General features: G+C 33.4%; 3 protein-coding genes and 1 non-coding gene across 8 annotated transcripts; 3 read left to right on the forward strand and 1 right to left on the reverse strand.

Moving 5' to 3' along the window:
- Nucleotides 1–4,215: 4,215 nt before the first annotated feature.
- Nucleotides 4,216–8,172, forward strand: LOC103485498 (uncharacterized). The gene is made up of 4 exons (XM_008443140.2): nucleotides 4,216–4,708; nucleotides 5,756–6,031; nucleotides 6,241–6,378; nucleotides 6,468–8,172. The coding sequence occupies exons 1-4, from the start codon at nucleotides 4,406–4,408 to the stop codon at nucleotides 8,010–8,012; spliced, it is 2,262 nt and encodes a 753-aa protein (XP_008441362.2). The 5' UTR covers nucleotides 4,216–4,405; the 3' UTR covers nucleotides 8,013–8,172.
- An 853-nt stretch (nucleotides 8,173–9,025) lies between these two features.
- On the reverse strand, nucleotides 9,026–11,694 carry LOC103485499 (uncharacterized). Its single transcript, XM_008443141.2, has 8 exons — nucleotides 11,381–11,694; nucleotides 11,118–11,258; nucleotides 10,905–11,020; nucleotides 10,530–10,621; nucleotides 10,370–10,391; nucleotides 10,196–10,264; nucleotides 9,475–9,543; nucleotides 9,026–9,390 (listed from the first exon to the last, which is right to left on the reverse strand). The coding sequence occupies exons 1-8, from the start codon at nucleotides 11,580–11,582 to the stop codon at nucleotides 9,310–9,312; spliced, it is 792 nt and encodes a 263-aa protein (XP_008441363.1). The 5' UTR covers nucleotides 11,583–11,694; the 3' UTR covers nucleotides 9,026–9,309.
- Nucleotides 11,695–15,220: 3,526 nt separating this feature from the next.
- Nucleotides 15,221–21,819, forward strand: LOC103485500 (sister chromatid cohesion 1 protein 2). Of its 5 annotated transcripts, none has more exons than XM_008443143.3 (13): nucleotides 15,226–15,584; nucleotides 17,253–17,517; nucleotides 17,600–17,637; nucleotides 17,718–17,758; nucleotides 17,953–18,017; nucleotides 18,104–18,789; nucleotides 19,013–19,124; nucleotides 19,669–19,805; nucleotides 19,937–20,337; nucleotides 20,558–20,594; nucleotides 20,722–20,743; nucleotides 20,834–20,966; nucleotides 21,373–21,819. In XM_008443143.3, the coding sequence occupies exons 1-13, from the start codon at nucleotides 15,461–15,463 to the stop codon at nucleotides 21,496–21,498; spliced, it is 2,187 nt and encodes a 728-aa protein (XP_008441365.2). In that variant the 5' UTR covers nucleotides 15,226–15,460; the 3' UTR covers nucleotides 21,499–21,819. The 5 variants fall into 5 exon arrangements, 3 of the variants coding, with proteins under 3 accessions (XP_008441365.2, XP_008441366.2, XP_016899384.2); XM_008443144.3 differs by having other exon boundaries at nucleotides 20,561–20,594; XM_017043895.2 differs by having other exon boundaries at nucleotides 17,293–17,517.
- On the forward strand, nucleotides 19,504–19,607 carry LOC127148759 (U6 spliceosomal RNA). The gene has a single exon (XR_007819838.1). It is a non-coding gene; the product is annotated as a U6 spliceosomal RNA (small nuclear RNA).
- Nucleotides 21,820–22,483: the final 664 nt, after the last annotated feature.

The following is a 22,483-nucleotide window of genomic DNA, read 5'->3' on the forward strand; positions in this document are numbered from 1 at the left end:
ATTCCATCTTCCAAACTTTCTTCTTTCTTCATTTCTCATCTTCTTTTTTTCTTTTTGGTACAAGATCTAAACGATTGTGTATCAATATTTAAACGATCGTATACCAATATCTAAACGATTGTGGGCCAATATCTAAATGATCAGCACATAAACAAAAATAGGTCATTATCACTAATAGATTATCTAGAATTTAGTACAAGATCGTTTATACTTGGTACAAGAGTACAAGATTGTTTAAATTTGGTAAGATCGTTTAGATTGTGTACAAAATAATCGTTTATTCAACCAATCAATCATAAGAGTATGATTTTGACAGATTTTACTATATTTGGATTTTAAAAAAATGTTGCTATATACTTAATTTTTTTAAAAAATATAACAAAGCGACAAAATATTTACACGGTCCGAAAACGAAAAAAAAAACTCATAGACCCATAATGAAAAATAAAAAAAAAAATGGTCCGTCAACAATACGCCAAATCTAAATGATTTGTTTTTTCAATTCTATCGTTTAGATTTGGTTACGTGATCATTTAAATTTGATTACTTAATAATTTAGATTTGGCTACTTCAAATCTAAATGATTTTTTTATACGATTTTTTTGAAAAAAAAATTTGTTACATGATAGTTTATTTTTTTTAAAAGATTATTTAGTATACGTTCGTTTATATTTCATTTCGTTACTTTTAATCTAAACGACTTTTTCAAGTATTTTATACACGATCTTTTAGAATAAATAAAAATAAATATTAATCAAAATTAGAAGAGTAAATCCTTAAAGTCCAAATTGAAAGAACTATGCTTATTATAGATAAAAAGAAAATAAAACTATTTAACAAAATATAACAAAAATACTTAAATAGTTTTAATATTTTACTCGTTTATAAAATATTCATTGGAATAGTCTATGGGATACCGATACGTATTATTAAATTTCTTTTTTTAAAAAAAAAAAGATAAAAATGTAAGGCACCTGATGATGGGCCCCCATGATGTGCGGTCGTGATTTCTCTCACTCAATCAGGATGGATGGCTCTTTACTTTACACGAGGAAACAAAGAGAGGAATGGCACTGCCACTCCACTGCCACACCCACAGCAAGCAGAATAAATGTTAAAAATACGGTGCGTTTTGACCCTGAGATTCTTTACTTTCCTTTACTTGTCGTGTACGCCTTTGACTTCTCAATACCATCCATCCCACAAAGGAAAAAGATTAATATATACTTTTTTAACCTAAAGTTTTACTCCTATCATTATTTTAGTCACTAATGTCTGTGAGTCTCTGTAGTTTTAACCTTTATCCTTTTGTTTTGTTTTGTTTTTCTTTAGTGTAGGCATTGTAAGGCATGGGAATGCTAACTATGTCCCTTTTTGTTCTGTTGGTCTGTTCTTTTCTAATTCTCTTATTCTTTTACTTTTCACTCTCTTCCCTTCATTATTCTAATAAATTTTTCTAGTTATTTCGACAAATTGATGTTTAGCTTTGAACAAATGAAAAGAATACACTCTTGAATTTGACACATCACTTTTTCAAGAGGTCCTACTCCTATTTTCATAGAATATTGGGTGTGAGACGCCTGTCCCATACTTACCTTTTATTATACTCACATATTTTTAATAATCTCAATTTGGATTGAAGCTATTAAATTAGATGATGATTTATCATCAAAAAAAAAAAAAATAGTATTTATGAGAGTTACATTTGTAGTTTCTTCTATTTAATTTGTTATGTTTGGATTTGGTAAAGTAACCGTTTAATTGAATTGTGTCTAATGTAATATTTCAGTTTTGTATATATTTTTTAATTTTATTTTATATTTTGAGAAGATACCTGATTATTAGTCCATAAATAGTAATTTATTTATGTAGGGTGTCACATTCTAATTTCAAGATTTTTTCTTGTTGTTTTTTTTAATGATATTTAGTTGAATTGAGAGCAAATATCCAAAAGCTAAGTTTTTTTCCGATTTGAGTAGTAGTTCAAGACTTTATTCTAGCGAAATTAGTCGTTGCATCTTACTCATGCTATTAATGTATACTATTTACGGTTCATGCATACAAAATAATTATGTTCAAAATAACACTCATCATAAGTGTTAGGGTTGATACAAAAAACCAAAAATCCAAACCCATCCAATGGTTTGTTTTGGTCTTTTAGTATAAAATTTAACTTTTTGGTTTGTATTTGGTGAAAACAAAAAAGTATTAGTTTTAATTGGATTTTGGTTGGAAAAACCAACGAAAATCGAACTAAACAAAATGATATAAATATACTCTTAAAACTAAATTTTTAATTAGGTATTTATTAGTGTTTTAAATATTATGTTGCACGTATACCTTTTGTTTTTTTTTTATAAAAAAATCAAAATATTATGTAGCATGGATGTTTCTTGTTTAGAAAAGTGCCAAAACTAAAAAAAAATAAAAACGTTAAATTACAATTTTATTAAAAAGAAAATTGATAGTTTAATTTTAATTTAAAGTTAGCAAAAGAAACTCATTCAAAACAAAACGAAGAGCAAAAATAAAAAAGTGGAAGAAAAATAAAACGTCAACAACCAAGAGCAGCAAATAGACAATAAACCTATATATATAAAAAAAAAAAAAAATCAATTTATTGGTTTTGTTTGGATTTCTTAGATATAAAATTGATCAGTGAGGTTTGATTTTTTGTTGGCTCAAAACTAACAATACTGAACCAAGTGATACATGTAGAGAATTTTGGAGATATTTTTATAATAATATTTTTTTGTTACTTCAACTATAATCTTTATTATTGTATCTCACCTACCTTTTAGAATCATTAAATATGTATTATATGAAGTTGAGTTATTGGGAATTTAGTTAGTAGTGAAATTATATATATTGTTAGAACATTGAAGGTGGATATTGAAATAGAAAACAGATTATGGAGCCCCTAGAGAGTTTATACGGTAACACGTACACGTACCCCACGGGCCGTGGGATATCTGTACCCGTATCTGTGTGTGGCCCTCAAGTTATAATAGGGTACACGAACCCCACCGGCAGTGGGAGATCCTATATACATAGTTTGTACGGCCATATTTTGTTTCACCCCCACCTTTAAATTTATTTAATTTCCAACTGATCCAGTACGGAGGGGTCTTGTAATGGTATGGGCTTTGGAGTTATGGGATTAAACGGAAAAATACAATGTATTTGATTTGCCAAGGGACATCTTCTGAATAATGATTTTTGTGTATATATATATATGTTTCCTATAGTGTCCCATCTGAAAACATAAGAATATTTGTCCTATTCAGACACTCATACCCAGCCCCCCTTTGTCACCCACGTCCCTCGTCACTCTATCATTATTTCACACCATGTTATATATATATATATATCCCACAACAATTAGCTCATTGTTTAATTAACCATGGATTCTATTCAATTATAGTTCTATGGATCATCCAGTACTAATTTAACTTTTGTTGGTGAAAATTTCTTCAAAATGCCTTTTTTCTTTTTAGATTTTCAATTTGGTTATTTTGACTCATCTTCATAGATGAGTTTGGTCCTAATTATCTAAGCAATGTAGGACTTACTTTGATAGCATTACAATCTTCTCTCGTTTGAAGGATCACACTAACATGATTAAATTAGATGCATGGTTGTGATATCACTTGTTAAATATACAAATCTCTCAAATATTTCTACTGTGATATGATATTACCACTTTGAATATATAACTTATTAGCTTGAGAAACCATCCCAAAACTCAACTCTCATATTAATAGAGATAAGTATACTTATTTATATATCCAAAATCACTGAGAATTTGGTTGGATTAGACGGTCCATAAGTTTAGATATTTTATTTGTAGAATGGATGGGTTTAATTTGGTTTTAAATTGGTTGAAACACCGACTTGGAACTTACTAGCCCAGTGGCCACGGCTAGGTCCGCTACTGTAAGGATCGGCCCTCGTGATTCAAGCAAGCCGTGAGCCGCAAGCCGCTCAGCTATTCGGCGGCTCAAATTTTGAACAGTAAAAGGTGGAGCCCAACCCCACATCTTTAAATCTCAAAATTTGGCGTTAGGGACCGAGTCAAACAATATTTTTTATTTTTTTTATTTTTTAAATTCAAAAGAAGAAAAGAAAAGAAAGGAAAAGAAAAGAAAAGAAAAGGAACGATGGGGTTAAATTAAATTTAAACCATTCCATTAAATTCGCACGCTGGCTGTAGTTTCCTGCCCCTGCCGCTCACTTCTTTCAAGTTTCTTCACTCCTCTTTCTCTCTCTCTCTCTCTCTCTCTCTCAATTTCAAAAACTCTACTCACTGTCTCTTTCTCTCGCGCACACACTCTCAACCGACTATACACCTTTCTTTCCGGCGACTCTGTCCGACTGCCGGTCTTCTTTACCTCTGCCCTGAATCATGACGGTGTTCTCCGGAAAACAGGTGTTTCCGTTGAACTTCGAGGCGGAGGTCTCTCAGCGGCTCATTGAAGCCTCTCACTCTGGAGATCTCAAATCGGCTCTCGACTACATTGCCAACCCTTGCGTCGACGTTAACTTCATCGGTGCTGTACATCTCAAGAACAGGAAGACTGAGGTGGTGTTCACTGATGATGAATCCACCTCGCAAGTCCGCGTTGAGTATGATGAGTTTAAAACTGACGTCACGGCCTTGTTCGTCGCCGTTCATACTGGGAATGTGGCTCTCGTGAAGAAATTGCTGGTGCGTCTTTTTTCAAATTTGCACTTTTGATGAGATTTTGAATTCCGTCTCGTCGTGAGCATTTAACGACTTGTTTTCTTTCAATATATATATATATATATATAATATATATATATATACACATACATACAAATATATATATGTGTGTGTGTGTGCGCATTTATAGTCGTTGATTTTCTCTTGTCCCTAAGTCGTTTGTATTTCTCGGTTACTTTAATTTTCCTCTGCGTCATTGTTCGTTGGCGCAATTTCAATGATTTGAATCTTTGATGTATTTCACCGAGAAGTGCTTGTTGACTTTCGAATCCGGAGATTTCAAATTTCTGATGAGTTTGTCCAGAGTCTTTTGTTACGATCACATTGATGATTTCTGTTTTGAACTTCGGAGTTCAGATCGATTTTACGCGCTGAACTTAGATGTTTACTCGTTTTCTACGCGAGGTCGCCAATTTACTCTCAGTTAATAGCGGATCAGTCACTTCCTCCGATCTTACGTCTTCATACTTTCTTGTCTAATTTCTATACATATATATATTTCAACAGTTACAGGTTCTTTTCACTGATTTTTTTTCTCGAATTTTACTATTGCTTCATTATTGTATATTTTCTCCGTTGTCCCAAAAATTATGGGATACTAAGATTTTAAGTGGTTCGCTTGTGCGTTTCTGGTGATAAAAATAGACATCTAACTGATATAAGCAACTATTATTATACTGAAGCATATTCTTTGTGATCGGTTTGTAAAAGCGATATTCAATTATTTTTCATCATACAGCTGTTTATTCGGGATTTTATGCAATAACTATTACTTGATCAAAGTTCCACGCCATTATGCCTACCTGTCGCATCGTACATTCTTCTGTTTTTATCTCTTCTGCGTAGAGTCATTAGAGTTCCGTAATTTTTACATTTTTAGGGAAAATAGGAAGTTTCTAAAACCTTCACAATGTGATTCAACAATTAGTTCGTAGAATGCCCGTGTTAAACTCCTTGGAGAATCTTATCACTGGATTTCTGCTAAGACTTTAAGTTTAATTTCATTGTCAGAGCGTTGGAGCTGATGTGAACCAGAAACTGTTCAGGGGATTTGCTACAACAGCAGCAGTAAGGGAGTGCCATATTGAGATACTCGAGATCTTGCTCAAGGCTGGCGCATCTCAGCCAGCTTGCGAGGAAGCTCTTTTGGAGTCGAGCTGCCACGGACATGCAAGGTCTGCAGAGCTGCTCATGGGATCAGATTTGATTCGACCCCATGTTGCAGTTCACGCTCTTGTGACTGCATGTTGCAGGGGTTTCATTGATGTGGTGGACACTCTATTAAAGGTATTATTTGTATTAAGTATCACTTCTTTTGGTAGTAAAGTATAGAGTATTGGGTTTTTTTTCCCATAATTAGATAACTAGGCTTTGTGTTGCTGGTAAATAATTTGATGGCGGGTCGGAGCAACTGCGTCGGTTGGTCTTGGGATTTCAAATGGGTTTTATTTACTTTATGTTCTGGTGTAATTTCGACTTCATTTTTCTGGTTACAGTGTGGTGTGGATGCAAATGCAACTGATAGAGTGCTACTTCAATCCTCTAAGCCTTCTCTCCATACAAATGTGAATTGCACAGCGCTAGTCGCTGCAGTAGTTAGTCGGAAGATCTCAATTGTTCGTTTTCTTCTTCAGGTAATTTTTTCAACTTGAAAGAAAAAGATGGCGTATGCAAGGAAAAGTTTTATTATCTTTTAGTAACTAATTTCTGATGTTTTCAATAGGCTGGAGCTCAGACTGATATTAGCGTGAGGTTGGGAGCATGGTCTTGGGATATGGATACTGGAGAAGAGTTCCGAGTAGGTGCCGGTCTGGCGGATCCTTATAGTGTTACTTGGTGCGCAGTGGAGTATTTTGAAAGAAGTGGTGCTATCTTGCACATGCTTCTTCGACACACGTCTCCCAATGTTCTTCACTATGGAAGAACTCTCATCCATCATGCTATTCTTTGCGGCAATGCAGGAGCTGTCGCTGTCCTTTCTAAATGTGGGGCTGATGTCGAATTCCCTGTCAAAACTACCGGAAAAACAGAATTCCATCCGTTGCACATGGCTGCTCGATTGGGGAATGCAGCTGTCCTTCAATGTCTCATTGATGCTGGTTGTGATCTAAACTCGAGGACAGATTCAGGGGATACGGCACTTATGATCTGTGCAAAACACAAGTATGAAGAATGTCTTAAAGTATTGGGGGCGGCTGGTGCTGACTTCGGCTTGGTTAATGATGCTGGTCAGTCCGTGAGTTCTATTGCTGGCTCAAATCAGTGGATCTTCGGTTTTCAACAAACCGTAACTGATTTGATAAAAACTGGGAAAAGACCAATTTCCAGCAATATGTCTATCTTCTGCCCACTTATATTAGCAGCTCAAACTGGTGATACTGAAGCCTTGAAAGCTTTGATTGGCTGGGGAGGATGTGATCTAGATTACCAAGACGATCAGGGTTTTACAGCAGTCATGTTTGCTGCTTCGAATGGTCACACCGAAGCTTTCCGTTTGCTGGTTTATGCTGGGGCTGATGTAAGGCTGAGCAACAAATCTGGTGAAACAGCTATCACCTTGTACCAATTGCACCCAAATCACGACCAATTTGAGAAAGTGATGCTTGAATTTGCTCTCGACATGGGGAACCGTAATGCAGCCGGTTTTTACGCCTTGCATTGTGCTGCAAGACATGGAGACTTGGATGCAGTGAAGTTTTTGACAAACAAAGGCTACGATGTTAATGCAACAGATAGTGATGGCTACACTCCACTCATGTTAGCTGCAAGGGGTGGCCATGGATCAATGTGTAAACTTTTGATTTCTCTTGGTGCACGTGCAGATACACGAAGTACAAAAGGCGAAACCGCGCTCTCTCTTGCAAGGAAAAACGAGAAGAGTGAAGCAGAGGAAGTGATACTAGATGAGCTAGCGCGTGGGGTGGTGTTACATGGTGCTCATGTAAAGAAACACACAAGAGGAGGAAAAGGAAGCCCACATGGGAAAGAGTTGAGAATGATTGGGAGCATGGGGATGTTACGGTGGGGGAAGTCGAGTAGAAGAAACGTGGTGTGTCGAGAGGTTGAGGTTGGGTCGAGTGCGAGATTTGTGAAGAACAGAGTTAAGAAGGGAGATGGAAGTGAACCGGGATTATTCAGGGTGATGACTGTGAAGAACAAGGAAGTGCATTTTGTATGCGAAGGAGGATGTGAAATGGCTGAGTTGTGGGTGAGAGGCATCAGGTTAGTGACAAGAGAGGCCTTAATTGTGGAGCGAAAGGTAATTTGAAGAGAAGGGATTTTGTATATAATCCGGTGTTCTTGTGTACTTCATCTCGAAGTACATATTTTTCTTTTCCCTCGTTGAATGATGTAAATATTTTATCGTTTATTATAATATAGATAGAAAAGTAGTTGGGCTAAATACAGATTTTGCAGTGTTTTACCTCTTTTAAGGTCTTCTCTTTTCCTCTTAAAACTTCTCAAATTTCAACTTTCAACTTATGCCTTTTTCTTTTCAAACATTTAAAACTTGAACTTGATTCAGATTTCTAGTCAGTTTTAAAATAACCCTCAAATGTTTCATCTTTTCCTTCTGAGAATTTGTTGCAGTGTCTTTTAGAAAATTTATTAAATTGATTATTGAGATTTGAATAAAATTTTCACTTTTTTTTAATTAATGAATTTTTTTAATTTTCTCAGAGAAATCTCAATCAAGATGATCATCAAGATAACTTGAATTTTTTAAATATTATTAACCATGACCAAATCTTATTACAAATAGCTCATCTTTTTAACTTTTACCAAATCTTATTCCAAATAGCAGTTTACCAAATCTTATTCCAAATAGCTCTCAGAAGACCATATAATGTGATTTTCCAAATCTTATTCCAAATAGCTTTCAAAAGACCATATAATGCGATTTTCAAAATTCCACATGATCGACAGTTTGAACTAAGAAAAGCTATTTCAACAGGTTCTTTAAAATGATACTATAGTTGAGAAAGATGAAAACTTTTTTAGGTTACTTTTGATAATTTCACCGATTTTGAACGTGAAGACTAACGGAAATATACCCCTCATTCAAAGTAACAACAGAAGGTACTAAAGCACATATATGGCTTTGTTTCTGTAAGATCTTTTAATTGTTTCTTTTTAATATCCAATATCCACAAGTATCTGGACCAGCTTATGAAGCGCCTTGACTAATCTCAAAGAGACAACCTGCCTAACCCTACAACATTTACAACATTTGGATAAGGAAAATCTTTCAAGTGTTAAAATCTACAAAACATCACACCCTTCTACAAACTGAGAGATCCAACTCCGGAGAATTTGATTTCGTAGAGGTTTCAAGTTCATAGCTTCCTACATTACAAAGAATCAAAGTTGAAAAGGATTGAAAATTGAAATGGTAAATACTGAACCAGAGCTTGCTGACGAGAAATGACCATTTCAACATCCACTGTTACATCCCTCGCTATGATTATAAAAAGCTCTATAATGGGACGGCTAAAGTTTAGAAACAAATATCCAACAAGTTATTAGAATGACTCATCTGTCAAAATTGGGAACTATAATTTTTTTTAACCTCCAGTGATCTCCTTCTCCTTTGCCTTGCAGAGTTCTTCGGCTGACTTGATAAACTTCTTAGTCAATTCATCAACCTGAAAGAAAAAACGTAACAGTATTTAATTAATAAAAAGCAAATTTGGAATATGATTTGATTAGATTCAACTTTTCCAACTCACTTCCTTTTCCAGTCTTTTCATGTCATCCTTCGGGTAGCTTGAGCTAATCTTTTTAACTGTATCCATGGCCTGCGAATCAACCACAAATCAACTCAGTTCTGTAAATGATGTGAATAAATGAAGTCCTTTTACGACACACTTGCTAACACCTAGGGCTGTTAGGACTATCTGAAAGATTAAAAATCTGTTTGTGATGACTTTTTAAGTACTTAAAACACTTATTTTGCATTTAGAAAGCCATTCCAAACCGAAACTAATTCAACTTCTCCATTGTCATATACATATGAAACCACAGCTTTGATTTAGAACCTGTAATTTGCAATATCAGTTAGTAATTGATATTAGGAACAGTTGAAAGTGGTAAAAGAAAAGGTTAAAGAACAAATACTATTTTCATTTGAGAACCATTTGTTTCCTGCTTTTAAGAAAAATATGAGTTTGTGGTATTAACATAATGACTTCACGATTATTCGGGTGAAGTGAAGCTGGGGTTATTTTTTAAGCTAGCAAGAAACTTGATTCTTTTGCATACAAAGTAATGGATGAGGTAAGTGTCATAAAAATAATGCATCTTGGGACTTCTACAACTATTGAGCTTACCACACAAAGTACGTACATCACAAACCAATAGGAATTGTACAAGATCTTTTATGCTCTAGATGATTACTAGCAAAAATTTCTCAAAAATAATTATATAAAGTGAAGATGTAGCTAAAATAACCTTTTGACGAGCTCGTCGTATACTTTGTCTGGAATCTTCGCAACACTTGGTGACCAGCTTACACATAGCCTATATAAATGGGATTTTTGAGATTTCATTTAATCAATCTATTCGAACCATATAGGCATTATAGAACCAAGAAAAGGAAGAGATGCAAAATGATTTGGAGATTACCTGGATATGTTCTTTGGTCAATCTGGTATAGCAAGCATAAAAAAAGAAACATCAGGAAAAAATATTTGTCAAAGTGTGAAGGTCATGGTCACAGATACGATATGCTTTAACGTTTAAAGAACAACCATATAGACAGTGGAAGAGAAACATGAAAGCTTACGGTGGAATTACTGCAATTAACCTCTCTCCGTCTACTCTTGGTGCAACACCTAAAGGAGATGAGATTATAGCACTCTCTAAATTCTTTAGTGTCTGCATAGAAAAGTAATTATCATAAGAATGGCATTTCAAATACCACTTTTCACCTAAGAACACTAACAGATACGTCGATAGTGTCTACGAACTCTAACATCAGGTAGAGTAGAAACAAGAACCTTGTTTCGATAATGACAATAATAAAGAATTACTTAATTTGATACATTTCAAGAGTTGCCAAAGATGGTTTCGTAACTCAATTTGGGAAATTAACCACATCTCATGATGAAGAAAAAGTAAAATAAATTAACTTAAGAATAGGGTTTCGAAAGCTGATTACACTGGGATCATAAGGATTTATTGACAATGTTTTTGAATCCAAGACCGATACAGCCGCAATCTGATTCAACGGCAGCTTCACACCTGAAGTTTCTACTATAATGTGGTCAAGCATTCCTGTAAGTACAGTGTAAGAGACAGTGTCAGCAATTACAAGGGCAGGCTAAGACAACCTTGAAGTGTAAATGTTAGATAAATACGACAGTAAATGTACCAGATGATGCCCTGCCCGTTCGAAGCTTGCTTAATTCTCCTGATAATGCAACTATCGAAGCCTCCATTTGCGAGCTAGCGTTTGATTTAATCGTGGGTCTAATATCAGTCAATGCCTCAGCAATACTTGTAGAAGATTCATCTTCCCAAAATAAAAAATAAAAATAAAAATTAAAAATTAAAGCGATTCAAAAACTAAGCAGGAGAAACACGAACAGAATAAATAATATATTCAACAAGATCAAGAGAAAAGTAGAAAATTACTTGATTTTCGGCCTTTAGCAAAACCCCGACGACTCTCTCGGATGAAATCTGAAGGAGGAAGTGCAAATCCGGCAGAGGTGTCGGAGGTCCATGAGTTGGAGAAATGGTTGAGAGAGAAGGAAAAGTTACAAGTTTGATTAGCAAAATTTCGGAGAATGATGAAATTTCTGTAGGAGAAGGAACGTTTTAGAAACATAGCCATTGAACTAGAGGTTCATGCTCCAACTGATGGAACCACCAAACTTATTTCTTCGATTCGATGTTTTCTTGTTAGGGTTTTTCATAAAACCCAACGCTGGACATTTTACCTCTAACTATTATTTTATTCTTTTTAATGACATGAAATAAGAAAAAACAAAAATAGTTGGGGTGAATTTGGAAACAATTCATTAAATCAAAACAACTTTTCATATACTATGTTACACGAATAATATCATCAAACAAGTTAGAAAATGTATTAGATATCTTCTTGAAATAATTTTACTCACGCTAGTGCTGAATTTCTTGATTAATTGTCATGTCATATAAAATTGAACATATTAACTTTTTCATAAAAGCATAATCTCGTCTACAAGATCCAACAAATTATATTTTGTGAAAATAATACGAACTTGAACAAAGTTTACAAAAAGGAGAAATGTCTATCAGAGAAAATGATTATGGAAAAAAAGTCTTCAAAAGAAATTAGAAGAAGATGCTCGGTGTTTCCCAATGACAAATCTTCATCGAGGTAAGTAGTAAAAACTTTTAACTTTCTCTAGTGAACAACAATCTAGTTTACTTAGCTAATCAGTGGACTTGATGTCTTGAACTATCACCTATTCTATAATAAACTTAGATCATTAAAGTCACACAACCGTTGATTATGACAAAATATGTTCTCATTATTGTGTTCATTCTAACCTTGAACACGGTCTAATCTCATGAATGTTTTAGAGAACTCACCTTAAAATTCTCATAGAAGTGGCCCCTTCACACTCATATAGATGATTCCTATAAAGAACGTGTATATTCCATTACCATGAATAATTATTCAACCACTTATAGAAATCGTTAGAAGCATAATGCTTACCCTAAAACCACATGTACATGTCTCATCATCCTTGGAATGGGTACAAAAATAATCAACACAATGCTTACTTAGTTATCTATAGGTCATCTTTCCATTGAACCTAGCTAAAACTTGGAATCTCCGATCAGCTAGGTAAGTTAGGTTACCTCTCTAATTAACTTTTAAAATTAAAGGTTTTAATCTCATTCTCCTTGACAAAGTTTCTCTTTCAATAACTCTCTAGTCAAGTCTTTTACAATGAGATCCACAATGTTATTTTTGACTTTACAAAGTCAATCATGATACTTTCATTAGAAAGTAGTAGTCTTAAGTCTTTGTCTTATATATCAAAACTTTTTATTACTCACCAAAGACATACGTAAATTTTTTTATACAATTCATACATATTCCATTCCTTTTTAATTTGTTATCCAATACTCTCAAACTTTGATTATTAATTGGAATAGTCACTTTTCTTAAGTACTTTACGTATTACATGCATCAAATTTCGAAAAAGGTTTCACCCTTTCCATAATTCTCAAGAAATTTCTTGTCTTTTCATATAGAGAATTCTCATAGAATATATAATTAGCATTCAAGCATGGAGAAGACATCATGGAATGTGTGCTATCACAAATTTGGAATCATACATTTAAAAGAACACAAACTTTTCAACCATAAACTTCATTGTTATGACATCTTGTGTTTGCATATATTATTCTGCGTCAATGATTCTCTTATCCACCACTATAAATTATAATCATTATTAGTGTGCTATCCAATCCATTCCGAGGCCTCACACTTGCATATGTTTTTATGCTTCAAACGCACACAAATTCGCTTTGTTTTGTTGGCTTATCCTCTAACATTGCAATGACGTGATTTTTCAAATTTGTTCAGAGCCAAAGAATAACATTTCTTACGGCCATCAATCGAAATCATTGCCATTAAGTTTTTCATAAACTTTGTCATGATTTCCACCGATAAGATATAGTACAATAGCTTGAAATTGTCGATGACATTATTCATGTAAAATTAATCATAAATAATTTTACCAAACAAGTTCTCATAAAATAAAATCAAATACGACAACATATAAAACTCGAGACATATTCATTATTCTTAAAACATGAAACAACAAGAGAACATTTTGTTTAATGCTCCTTATGCATAAGTACTACATACCAAAATTGAGCAATTAAAAAAATCACCATAAATAATGCAATACTCGTGACTTAAATCACCGCTGTCATGCATACACATATCATACAATAAGAACTAATTATAAGTTCATATTGAAATGTAATTATAATATATAACTACTTAGTTCACTCCCATAAGATAACCAAATGACAGGAGATTTTTTCTTCTCTTTTAAGGAATGGTAAAAAATGGCAAAATGGATAAAACTATTTATGCTTTACGGCAAATTTCAAAGTATAATCGATTTTTGTTATTAAGTGCTTTTTTACCCTAAAATATAAATAGTTTACATTTTATTATTAACGGGAGAAAACTTTTTTTTTTCTATTTATAATTATTGAAGTTAAGTTTCAAGATAGAGAGAACAAATGTATTGTAGATGTGGAATTCATAATATTAAGCACAAATTAAATTCAAATTGAAGAGGGAAAATAAATTTTAATGATCAATTGAAATTTATGGTGGCTACATACCTAAGAATTAATTTTCTATAAGTTTACTTGACACCTAAATGTTGCAGGATCATACGGTTGTTGCGTGAGATTAGTCGAGATGCGCACAAGTTGATCTGGACACTTATCGATATAAAAAAAAATTGCATTTTTTCTTTCTTTTCCTTTTCTAATTGTTCCAGTTGAAAAGAAAGAAAAATCTTAAGTAATTAATTTTGAGATGTGAGAAGTAAAATAACATAAAACATACGGGAGAAAATTACGGTGGAGAAAAGTTATTTCAAACAAATTTAGAAAAGAAGCGTACTTATAGACGATTGGTGACCATTTGAATAATCACGTTTAGGGTTTAGGGTTATGAACACAATAATAGTAGTTATTCATAGTTATTCAATTATTAATTTATTTTATGAAGATATATTTTCTGTTAAAAATTTGAAAAAATTAACCTTCTATATTTCTAGATGGTTTTTTTAATCTTTATTTAATATATTTTTTCATTTTAAAATTTTAAAATTCAAATTTGAAATATAATAAAAACACAATAATATTGGTTTATAACTATTTGGATCATACAATTCCAAAAAAAAAAAAAAAAAAATTTCATAATCATAATTTGGGTTGTTTTCTAAACATTCACTGAAACTTGATGAATTCAAAAAAATAAAATATAATCTAAATTGCAAACAAAGCATACCCAAAATTTCTAAAAGCATTTATAAAGGTAACAAAATATGACATAATTATTTTTAAATTTGGTCGGTCTTTCATCTATAAAAATGTGGAAACATATTATTGATAATATCAATTTGTTTTTTTAGTGCATTTACGATATATTAAAGCAAAATTCAACGCTATGAGTTTAAGAAATGTAATATATGACAATTAATTACTTTGTCGCACACAGTTGAAAGAAAAACTAATATTAAAATTAAATTTCTAACTATGGATGAAATTTTTAGTAACAAAGATTACTTTTTCGAAAAGAAAGAAACGAAAAAATGGAGAAATTACGGTCGGCTTATACGTATCCGATGAACCGAGTGCAAAGAAAACCGTCGATTGCTGTCGGTTGATTTTGTCTCACAACAAATTCTTTTTAAAAGAACGGTTTGCCCCAATTGATTTCCGTCTCTCTATTTATCAATTTTCCGTTTTTTCCCCCAAAATTTTAAGAAAATTCCTTTTCAGACACATTTCCCATTTCTGACTATTACCTTACCAGTTTTCTTAAATGTTTCGTTTTCGTAGTGGCTTCAAAGATTCCCCAGCATTCTTCTTCTCCTTCTCCTTCTTCTTCTTCTTCCTCAATTTTGCATGAAGGTTTTGTACTCATTTGAATTTCAGAGCTCAAGCTTCACTGCCCTTTGAGTTATGTTTCACTCACACTGCCTTCTTTTGAGGAAAGGCCCATTAGGTGCCATTTGGGTTGCTGCTTACTGCTTTAAAAAGCTCAAGAAGTCTCTGGTCATGGAAACTGATATACCCTTTTCCGTTGGTTCGTTCTTCCCTTTCGTTTTTTTTTTTTTTTTTTTTTTTTTTTGTAATTTTATTTCACTCTTCATTTCCGCATTTCTGATTTGGGTATAGGGGGAATGTACCCTCATATTGAGTCGTTTACTGCTGTTATTACATTTTGCCTATTTTTTGGGTCATGGAGTTGTTTCTTACTGACCAAAATCTTATTTCCTAACATATTGTGAATATATCTTGTTTGATATCACCAATTTGTGAGGTAGACAGTGAAATCGTTGTTTACTCATTGTGCATTTGTGAATTTGATTATTGTTGTTTGTTTGTTTGTGAAATTCTTTATTAATAAGAGTCTGTCTAGAGAGGGAAATACTGTTGTATAGAGTTTCTGAAATTTCATTTTATATTTCGGGTTGGATTTATTGATTATAGCAGATTGTTTCCTTCAATTGGTTGCCCGATTTCTAGAAAACCTAAAATGTAAATAGAAAACCATTTGGACCTTTCTCACGTGTCAGAGTATTTTGTCCGACTTAACGTTCCACTTTTTTTTTTTTTTTTTTTTTTTTTTTTTTTTTTTATTTATTAGGAATACATGCATGAAAATAATTGGGAATGCATGTGTATGTTTAAACATGAAAATGTGCAATGCAGACCTCCATGGAATCGGTGATCAAGAAAGGAAGTTGAGATGTAGCTTTTGGGGTTTTGTCGATGAATGGCTTGATAGAATGTTATGAATTGCTTTTCCAGCTTGTCTTGTATAAACCTTTTTAAAAATTGTAACAACAGTGATTAGAAGGCGACCCTTCAAAAGGTCATCAAGTTTGATGGAAGAACAACTTCTATTTTTAAAACTTGAAAGTAAGCTACCTCAACAAAAGAAAAAACAAGGGGAACCGACTTTTAGAAACGAATGTCAAGCAGCCATCATGGCCAATGGTTGGCCTAGTAGTAGAAAGGAGACATAATCTTAATAAATGATTAAAGGGTCAAGGGTTCAAGCCATGATGGTTACCTACTTAGAAATTAATTTCCTACAAGTTTCCTTGATACCCAAATGTTGTAGGATCATGCGGGTTATCCCATGAGATTAGTCGAGATGTGTGTAAACTGGCTCATACACTCATGGATATCAAAAAGGAAAAGGAAACGAATGTCAAACAGTCTTGTGTTTGCTTACAAGTTTCTAGATGGTGATATTGTGGTCTATGGACAACTCATTCCACTGGTAGTGTAATAATAGTAAAGTCAGCTAGAGAGCTTTGCTAGCATGAATAAGAGACCGACCAACTAGCAACAGTGTGTGATTTCAAAGTGATGACAAATAAGAGAAAATGGATCTGTCATCTATAGAGAGCTCAAGGATAGCCATATATGGAATCCCTATATGGCTATATCAAATGACTAGTAAAGGCTATGTTTGTAACTATCATTTTCTAACTCTTAAGTTCCGATCACCATTTTCCCTCTATACTATACATGTTTCTGTGTGTCCGTAAATTTTAGATGAGTTGAATGTTGTCACACAGAGCCTAGCCCTTATTTTTAAATGTTCTGTTTTTTTTTCCTTTTCAATCTGGAGTTTCATATACACACCTTTCCTCTTTATTTTGTGGTTGCTTGTTATTGCTATTTTCTATTGGTTCTGATCGCTCTTTCCTCTTCGTAATGTATTTATTAACGTATGTAGATAAAATATTGCAAGATGAACTAAATGCTGTGACATATAGAGTAATGGCGTACCTCCTCCTTGGCATTGCCCGGATCTATTCCAAAAAAGTTGAATATCTGTATACCGACTGCAATAAAGTGCTGACTGAAATCAATGAATTTGTGGTCAGAACAAAGAATAGCACAAGAAAGGGAACCAAACTAACACCTTATTATGCTATTACCCTTCCTGAAAGATTCAAACTTGACGAATTTGATCTGGGGATTATTGAGGATCTCACTGGGTAGGCTATTTAATTGAGCTAATCTCTCTGTTAGGCATCTTATTTATCATCATTTTTAACTCGATGTTCCCTAATTTTTCAGTAGTCACACGGTATCTCATGAAGAGATCACCCTTAAAGGTATGGCGTTTATCTTACATTTTTCTGCTAATATTTTTTCTAATGACAGTTCTACTATGTATCTCATCTAATTTTTGCAGATAATATATGGAACAATGATATCGTGCTGTCACTTGATCAAGTAAGTCTTTCATCATCATGTTTAACACTCAAATGAGTCATATATAAATTATTTTGACTAAGTGTTCATTTATAAATAGTCGTCAATGACTTCTGAAATACCTCTAATCAATTTAACAGTCTAACTTTTAGAAGTTCAAATTTGATCAAACGTGCATATTGATGTAGTTGAAAATTTTATCTACACTGTTGCAGAACCATGACCAGGAAATCACTGCACTTCACAGCGTATGCTGTTCTGATGTTACCATATTCGAAGAGTATGTAGGCCAAGCTACCCTGTAATTTCCTTAACTTCATTTTCAGTCTGTTGGGGAGAAAGATTTTAATGTTCTTATTGCTCCAGTGTCTTTTCACCTCACCTCAAGGAAATTGAGATGCAGGCAAGCACATTACATCATCACATTATGCCAGAAAAATGTCAAGTGAGTACATTATCTGATGAAAGATACGAGGTTGAGGTATCTACTGCAATAGAGAGTGCAGATGTCAAAGCAATTGAACAATTTGATGAAGATCATCGATCTGATGAAGAAGAGACGTGGAAGGAGAAAATGCTGCAGCATGAAAATTTAGTTCCCGAAGCAAGCACAGAAATGGTTTTGACCAATAGCTTTTCTTATGAAGAAACTGTAACTGTCAAGACAGTTTCTATAACTGAGAGAGAATCTTCAGAGAATGTGAAATTCTCTCGCGAAGATTGTCATAGTGAGGGAATGGACAGGGAAAGAATTCAATCAGATAATGAAACTGAGTTTGTTAATGGAGGCAATAGTATCAACACCTCAGAAAGAAGCATCGAGAAACTTAGAGATAATACTATAACTTTACTGGACAGCATGGATATTGATATGTCCTTGGGTGCACAAATCGAACCGATGAAACTTATAGGAATGGGTAGTAGGGAAGGGGATAATTTAAAATTTCCTGAAATGCAATCACCCGAAATGAAAGACTGTGATGGTTCGAGGAATGATCAACTTTCTATTTCACTTGATGGAGTGCTTGATTCCAGATTTCCAGATTTTACTGGTGGGTAAAATTTCTCAACCAAGTTCCATCATCTTAAATGATTTGCCTACAATTTTGTCATGTGTCATATTTTCACGAATATTTTGGAGTTGAATAGAAGCCCTTTTTTTCTTCTTTTGACTACTAGAATCATGTGTTTCCATAATCTATTCAATGGAAATTAATATTACTTGGCATTTACAATTGTAGGCCTTTTGTTTAAATCATCTTCCCCTCCATGTAGGTACAAAAACACCTGAGTTTACAACAATTTCGACACCAGCTAATAAGGAGAGACCACGAACATCGAGGAAAAGAAAATGCATTGTTGATGATACTATAGTATTACCTAATGAGTAAGTTTCATAACATCTATATGTTAGATACTGCAAATGTTCAATGGTGGCTTTGGATTCCCAACCAATGTGTTTTCAACTCGTTTTGCATGTTTTAAGGGTCTCAATACTAGATGTCTTTTGAAGGGATTGTCAAAATATACTGGTTGTATATAATAATTGAAGAGCGCCTTGTAGATAGCAATTTGTTAAAAAAGATTGAAGAGAACCTTGCCATAGTATTTCAGCAATGGTAATGTTAAATAGAATTTTTACATGTTGCTCGCATTTGTTTGATCATAGCTAAGAATTTAGGTCGTTATTCTGGCATTTAAAGTGACTGGTGTTTTGCCTCAAAATCTAAAAATCAGAAGCCTTATTTTCCCTTAATAGTTTTAACGTGCCTCTTTGGGACATCCAATAAAATTGGAATGATACAGAGGAGATTATCAAGGCCCCTGTGCATGGATGACCTTATATAGTTCTAAGTTAGATCAGATTTATTGCTGAACTATTATCTTCTTTTGAGACACAAATGAGATAACACATTGGTAAACTATATCAGGGAACTTAAGCGAAGCATATACGATGCTAGGGACTTGGTTTCAAAAAGAAGAAAATGTCCTTGTAGTGCTCTCACTGCCTGGAAGGCTAGTCAAATATCTAGACTCTCCTTTGGCTTCTCAATGCCTTTGATGTCCTGTAAGTTTATGAGGTTCTTGTCTTCTTGATTGGGTTTTTGAAAGTCATGTTTAATCTTGAAAAGAAAAAAGCATTGAATTTTAAGTTTCAAGGACACTATTTTGTCTTATGATGATAGTTTTCTCTACAAGGTGTTTCGCCTGAGCTTAGGTCCCTTTTTGAAACCAGAGTGAATATATCAAAATCTACTGAACTGGTGAAATCTCCTGAAAACTTGGATGTTCCAAGTTCTCCAGCTTTTCACACATTAGTGAAAATGGATAGCCCCGTAACAATTTTCAAAACTGGAGAACATTCAAATGAACCAGAGATTTCTGGATCTATAGCTACCTACAGATCAGAGCAAATCACGACTTGTGTGGATAGAGTTGCCGTTTCTGAAGCTTCTGTCCTGGAGTTGTCCACATCAGAACCTCAAATTTCAGATGGACTCGAGCAAATAGCAATAGCACCTGGCACACCTGTTCGGTGCTCAACATCAGCTAGATTATTTAGGAGTCCAGATAGCCCTAAAGTTTCTAACTCGAATGCAGTAAGGCTTGTTGTGATCTTTTAGGAATTGTATACCAAACAATTTTTTTTGTCAACCCTAGGTATTCAAATTTTCATTTGTGTCTTGAACGAGTGAATATTATTTATCCTTGTAGGTTGGTATTTACTTGAAGCTGAAGTATAAGCATTTTTTTACAGTTTTTAGATTAGATGTTTGTCAATATATTGTTTGACGGTTCCCAATTTCCCTCTTTGTCCAGCAGATAAAGTTTTGTGAAGTGGATGAACTGGAAACCGGTAAGGAGCATCTTCAAGCGATTTTATTATGCTATTTAGGAATCTCTTTATAGGTTGTATGTTTAATTACTGGGTTTTTTTTTTTTTTTTTTTTTTTTTTTTTTTTTTTAATTTTTGATAAATATAGATGGATGGTCTGGGAGAACCAGGTAAAGTGTATTGATTTGGGTTCACGTTTCTCAGCTGTTCTTCATTTCATTCCCACTTGCTTTTAACTCGTTAAACCTCTGATGCTACAGAATGGTTGCTGAATATCTTCTCCAAAATTTTACAAATCAACGGATACAGAGTGCGGAAGAGGCTGTAAATTTGTCCCATCTTCTAAGCAACAAAACGAGAAAAGAGAGTGCTGGTTTATTCTACGAAATATTGGTATTTTTCTTCTTCTTCTTTCCCTATTGTCTCCTTGTTTCAATCCTTTGAACTCTATGTCTGGTGCTTCATTTTTCCTCTTGTGGTTTGGTTGATAGTACATCTTGAATTTTAGATATATAGGTGACAAGGAAACTTGAAGCACTTTAGACAGATGGGCGTTGTTACAGAATTTTATAGAAAAAGTTAACGCTCTCTCATCTGTACTGAATATTTTAATTTAACGAAAAGTTCCAACTTCACAATCAGCAATTGAAGAAAATTGAAACCCCAAGCCTAACAACAATCACCTCTTGACCTATCATTCTGTAGTTTTTTCTTTTTAAAAAAAACAGAAACATGTTGCTTAAAGTAAACCATTACAATCTTTGGTGTGAAGGGATGACATTCGAGCATGGTGTTGCAGGTATTGAAAACCAAAGACTGTGTGGATGTGAAACAAGATTGTGCCTACGGTGACATCTTAGTATGGAAACTATCAAACTGGAGCACAGCCTTTGGATCTGGTTTGTCTATCATGGGCGAAGACTAGGTGTAGACTTGTAGAATAGAAATGGAATTAGTTTAGTTGTTTTTGTGTTCAATGTCTACAAAATCAGAGGTTAATGTTGATGTACAGTAACGCTATTAAGTTAAACTGTACGTGTCGGTGTTAAAAGCGGGGATAATTTTGATGTACATCAACTTCCTTGAGTTAACAGTCTATGTAGGAGTAGTTTTGATGCATAGACCGATGGTGGCTGTTATAGTGAACCTCTGACTTGTTATAATCTTTTCTTCTAGAGGTAGATGTTGTAAACTCAAATTATATGTTTCTGGATTTTGTAATCCAAAAACATTGCAAATTTTGAAATGCTTTCATTATATCCAAAATTAAAATTTTAAATTTTAAAATACAGGATTGTATTAAATAAAGATAAATATTAAATTTATTTTTTATAATTAAAATTTGTGTTACCTAACGCATTCTAAACTGGGTTAAATTGCAATTTTGATCTCTATGTTTTGGAAAAACTTATAAGTTGGTCTACGGTTTGATACAACATAGATGCAGTTCTTATGGTTTGTTATTAAATCCTTTTATATAGTTTCTATTATGGTTTGTTAAATCCTTTTAGATGGTATCTATTATAGCAATTATATATGAAGATTATTCAATCTCTCCAAACAGCAGGTACCAAATTCAATTTATTTTATAAATTATATAATATTACAAAATAATAATTATATAAAAATTTGTTTAACATAAGGTATATTCATAAACAAATCAATAATTGTGGATAACTATAACTATTATAATCTAATTTCTAAACCTACTACCAAATGCTACCAAAGAGATTTAAAATTTTTTGTTTTCAACTCTCTGTCAAACACGCACTTAGTTTGTGGGAATGAAATTAAAGATACAAATAGTATTGGTTTTCTTTCACCTTCTCACAAATTTATTTTTTAAATATAAGTTTTGATAAAAGAGAGTATCCTCACATGTTAGTAGGGAGAAATCAATTGAATCAAGT

This window comes from Cucumis melo, chromosome 3, assembly GCF_025177605.1.
Source record: "Cucumis melo cultivar AY chromosome 3, USDA_Cmelo_AY_1.0, whole genome shotgun sequence".
NCBI classification, from domain to species: domain Eukaryota; kingdom Viridiplantae; phylum Streptophyta; class Magnoliopsida; order Cucurbitales; family Cucurbitaceae; genus Cucumis; species Cucumis melo.

Bases quoted from the DNA above. Each gene is read 5' to 3' on its own strand.
- LOC103485499 (XM_008443141.2), bottom strand. From the start codon at position 11,582: ATGGCTATGTTTCTAAAACGTTCCTTCTCCTACAGAAATTTCATCATT. The intron at 10,622-10,904 runs GTAATCAGCTTT...TTTTCTATGCAG, and splicing joins TAAATCCTTATGATCCCAGT to ACACTAAAGAATTTAGAGAG. The intron at 10,392-10,529 runs GTAAGCTTTCAT...TTGCTATACCAG, and splicing joins TTAATTGCAGTAATTCCACC to ATTGACCAAAGAACATATCC.
- LOC103485498 (XM_008443140.2), top strand. From the start codon at position 4,406: ATGACGGTGTTCTCCGGAAAACAGGTGTTTCCGTTGAACTTCGAGGCG. The intron at 6,032-6,240 runs GTATTATTTGTA...TTCTGGTTACAG, and splicing joins TGGTGGACACTCTATTAAAG to TGTGGTGTGGATGCAAATGC. The intron at 6,379-6,467 runs GTAATTTTTTCA...TGTTTTCAATAG, and splicing joins TTGTTCGTTTTCTTCTTCAG to GCTGGAGCTCAGACTGATAT.
- LOC103485500 (XM_008443143.3), top strand. From the start codon at position 15,461: ATGTTTCACTCACACTGCCTTCTTTTGAGGAAAGGCCCATTAGGTGCC. The intron at 20,338-20,557 runs GTAAGGCTTGTT...CTCTTTGTCCAG, and splicing joins AAGTTTCTAACTCGAATGCA to CAGATAAAGTTTTGTGAAGT. The intron at 20,744-20,833 runs GTAAAGTGTATT...CTGATGCTACAG, and splicing joins GGATGGTCTGGGAGAACCAG to AATGGTTGCTGAATATCTTC.